Source organism: Apium graveolens, chromosome 5 (assembly GCF_009905375.1).
Source record: "Apium graveolens cultivar Ventura chromosome 5, ASM990537v1, whole genome shotgun sequence".
Classification (NCBI taxonomy): Eukaryota; Viridiplantae; Streptophyta; class Magnoliopsida; order Apiales; family Apiaceae; genus Apium; species Apium graveolens.
The window spans coordinates 291,612,555-291,615,303 of NC_133651.1; the positions used below are offsets into that span (position 1 = coordinate 291,612,555).

The following is a 2,749-nucleotide window of genomic DNA, read 5'->3' on the forward strand; positions in this document are numbered from 1 at the left end:
TCCAAACCTAAAAACAAGACACAAGAAAACTGTACAGTTCAGCCCATGTTCCTCACAACTCGCAAGCACTCACCACCTTCACTTGTTCTTAACTAACCATAACCGCCACTCCACAAACACAAATCGTAACTCTATCAACACACACACACACACGCTTCAAGCTCTTCCCACTACACACTTAGCTTCTTCACATTCCATCTCATCAATGGCATTCATAACAACTCTCAACAATCCCTTTAACTACAACTTTTCAAGATCAAGAAATGCACAAGCACTCTTCATTCTTTTTCTCACTTTAGCTCTCTTCTTTTTCTTCTCTTCCTCTGACACTTCTCCTTCTGTCAATTCTCGTCTTCGTGCCGCCTCGATAGTCCTGCCAAGACTTGCATCCATGAGTTCTAATGACAGTACTGCATTGTCTTCAAGATATAATGACATTTCTTGTGATATTTTTGATGGTACTTGGGTTGTGGATGATGTGAATCCTTACCCGCTTTACGCGCCAGGGTCTTGTCCGTTTCTTGATGATTCTTTTAATTGTTTCAAGAATGGTCGTCTGGATTCTGATTATATTCGGCTTCGATGGAAGCCACATGGCTGTCACATTCCAAGGTTCACTAAACTATACTCTTTTGTGTTTTTTGTGTGAAGTTCAAGTTTGTGCTAATCATAACTTGTGACATATATATTTGGATGAATAATTGGATAGGTTTGATGGGAGGGAAATGCTGGAGATGCTAAGAGGAAAAAGAGTGGTTTTTGTGGGTGATTCACTCAACAGGAACATGTGGGAATCATTGGTATGTGCATTGAGAGGATCATTGGTTGATAAAACTCGACTTCTTGAAGTTTCAGGTCGTCGTAAGTTCAAGACTCGAGGATTCTTCTCGTTCCTATTTAAGGTTTGTATGCTTATGCAGTTCTACAATTTTTCTCATTTTTTGTTGCCAATTTTGGAAATTTGAATTGTTTAAACGAGAAGGTGTAACATATATGTTCACTATTCAATGCAGTTTAATTTGGTTGTTTGTTTAGTGTACTTAGTTTTTTACGTACACCGGAGGATTTGAACCTATGGAGTGGGAGATGAGCATTTGCTGCTTGGTTATCACTTCTATTATCAAACGATAATCTCAGTTTTTTACATATGCAGGATTATAACTGCTCAATTGATTTTATTAAGTCCCCATTCCTGGTTCAGGAATGGAGGATATCAACCAAAGCCGGAATACGCAGAGAAACTCTGAGACTTGACATGATCCAAGGCTCTTCAATTAAGTACAGTGATGCTGATATTATCATCTACAACACTGGTCACTGGTGGACTCACCAAAAAACATCTAGAGGGTAAAATTTTAATTTACGATAGTCATTGTCCACATACATTTATCTGTGCATTATAATAAACTTTCTTTGATTTTCAGTAACAATTATTTCCAGGAAGGCAATAAAGTGTACAGTAGACTAGAAGTGGAAGATGCATATTCGAGGGCCTTAAGAACATGGTCTCAATGGGTTGATTCTAACATCAATGCTAGCCAAACCAAGGTGTTTTTCACGGGATACTCTGCCTCTCATTTCAAAGGAGGACAATGGAACTCTGGTGGGAGTTGTAAAGGCGAGGTGAAGCCTATTACAAATGATACATTCCTGGCAGAGTATCCATGGATGATGAGTGTTCTCGAATCTGTTATTGAGGAAATGAGAACTCCAGTTTTTTATTTAAACATTACAAAAATGACAGATTATCGAAAAGATGGGCACCCTTCAATTTTTAGGCAAGCGGAGGGAGGGCAATTGCTTAAACAAGGGATGGTTCAAGACTGCAGTCACTGGTGTTTACCTGGTGTGCCTGATTCTTGGAATGAGCTTCTTTATGCTACACTTCTGATGTTTCAAGAAAGTCCTGTAAAGCATTTTTTTTAGTCATGCTCTAGAAATTTTGTAAGAAAAGAAGTGACTACAGATGTTGTAACTTCTGCTGCATGTAATATGTTGTTGTACTCGAACAGGTCGACTTCTCTTCAGGCCTGTATGTATCAGTCCATGGAGATGCATTTTTTTATCTATGTAGTTGCCTTATATCCATATTTTCTCTGTTAAAGTAATTGTAAAATTTGATTTTGTTTCCATTAGGTTCTTGCATAAAATTTACCTGTTAGAGCTATGCAAGTGTTGAATACGAAACCATTATTTGTATTTTGTGTTGCTCTAAAATTTTTAATTATGAGTTTCTTCTCTTTAAAACAACATATGTTTAACTTTAAACTGGAGAAGCCATTATGTAATCAAGAAATAATTTACCTGGAGAAGTACATTTTGTAATCTTTACCATTACTAGATTGTATTAACAGATGAGTCCGAGTTTGATACATCAATGCACTGCAGACCTAAATAACTAAACTTGGAGACTAATGCTGGATATATTCCAAAAGATCCCAAAGAATCTAAGATCTTCATGAAGCAAGAATAAGAGCGGAACAAAATATGCAGAGTTGGAACTGAATATGCACAAAGGTCTTGGAGTGGCTCCTTGGCAATAATAAAGGTAGCAAGCCACATACTCAGGCCACTGTAGTTTAAATTATTGAAACATTTTGAGGTCTATCTGTTGGACAAACTTTGTATTTTAGACTAAGTTGTGAATCATTTTGAGACTCTATATGAGTGAGACACATTATGTGTTAGTGGTGTGTATTTATTGGAACGTATTCTTCTCTTCGAGGGGATTCCAACCCATATTAACACG

General features: G+C 37.2%; 1 protein-coding gene across 1 annotated transcript; it reads left to right on the forward strand.

Moving 5' to 3' along the window:
• Window positions 1–2,136, forward strand: LOC141661853 (protein trichome birefringence-like 4). Its single transcript, XM_074468863.1, has 4 exons — window positions 1–612; window positions 710–902; window positions 1,154–1,347; window positions 1,425–2,136. Exons 1-4 carry the CDS (start codon window positions 206–208, stop codon window positions 1,924–1,926), a joined length of 1,296 nt encoding a protein of 431 aa, XP_074324964.1. The 5' UTR covers window positions 1–205; the 3' UTR covers window positions 1,927–2,136.
• Window positions 2,137–2,749: the final 613 nt, after the last annotated feature.

Coding starts and splice junctions, on each gene's coding strand:
- LOC141661853 (XM_074468863.1), top strand. CDS start 206: ATGGCATTCATAACAACTCTCAACAATCCCTTTAACTACAACTTTTCA. Junction 903..1,153: donor TCTTCTCGTTCCTATTTAAG/GTTTGTATGCTT, acceptor TTACATATGCAG/GATTATAACTGCTCAATTGA. Junction 1,348..1,424: donor CACCAAAAAACATCTAGAGG/GTAAAATTTTAA, acceptor TTTGATTTTCAG/TAACAATTATTTCCAGGAAG.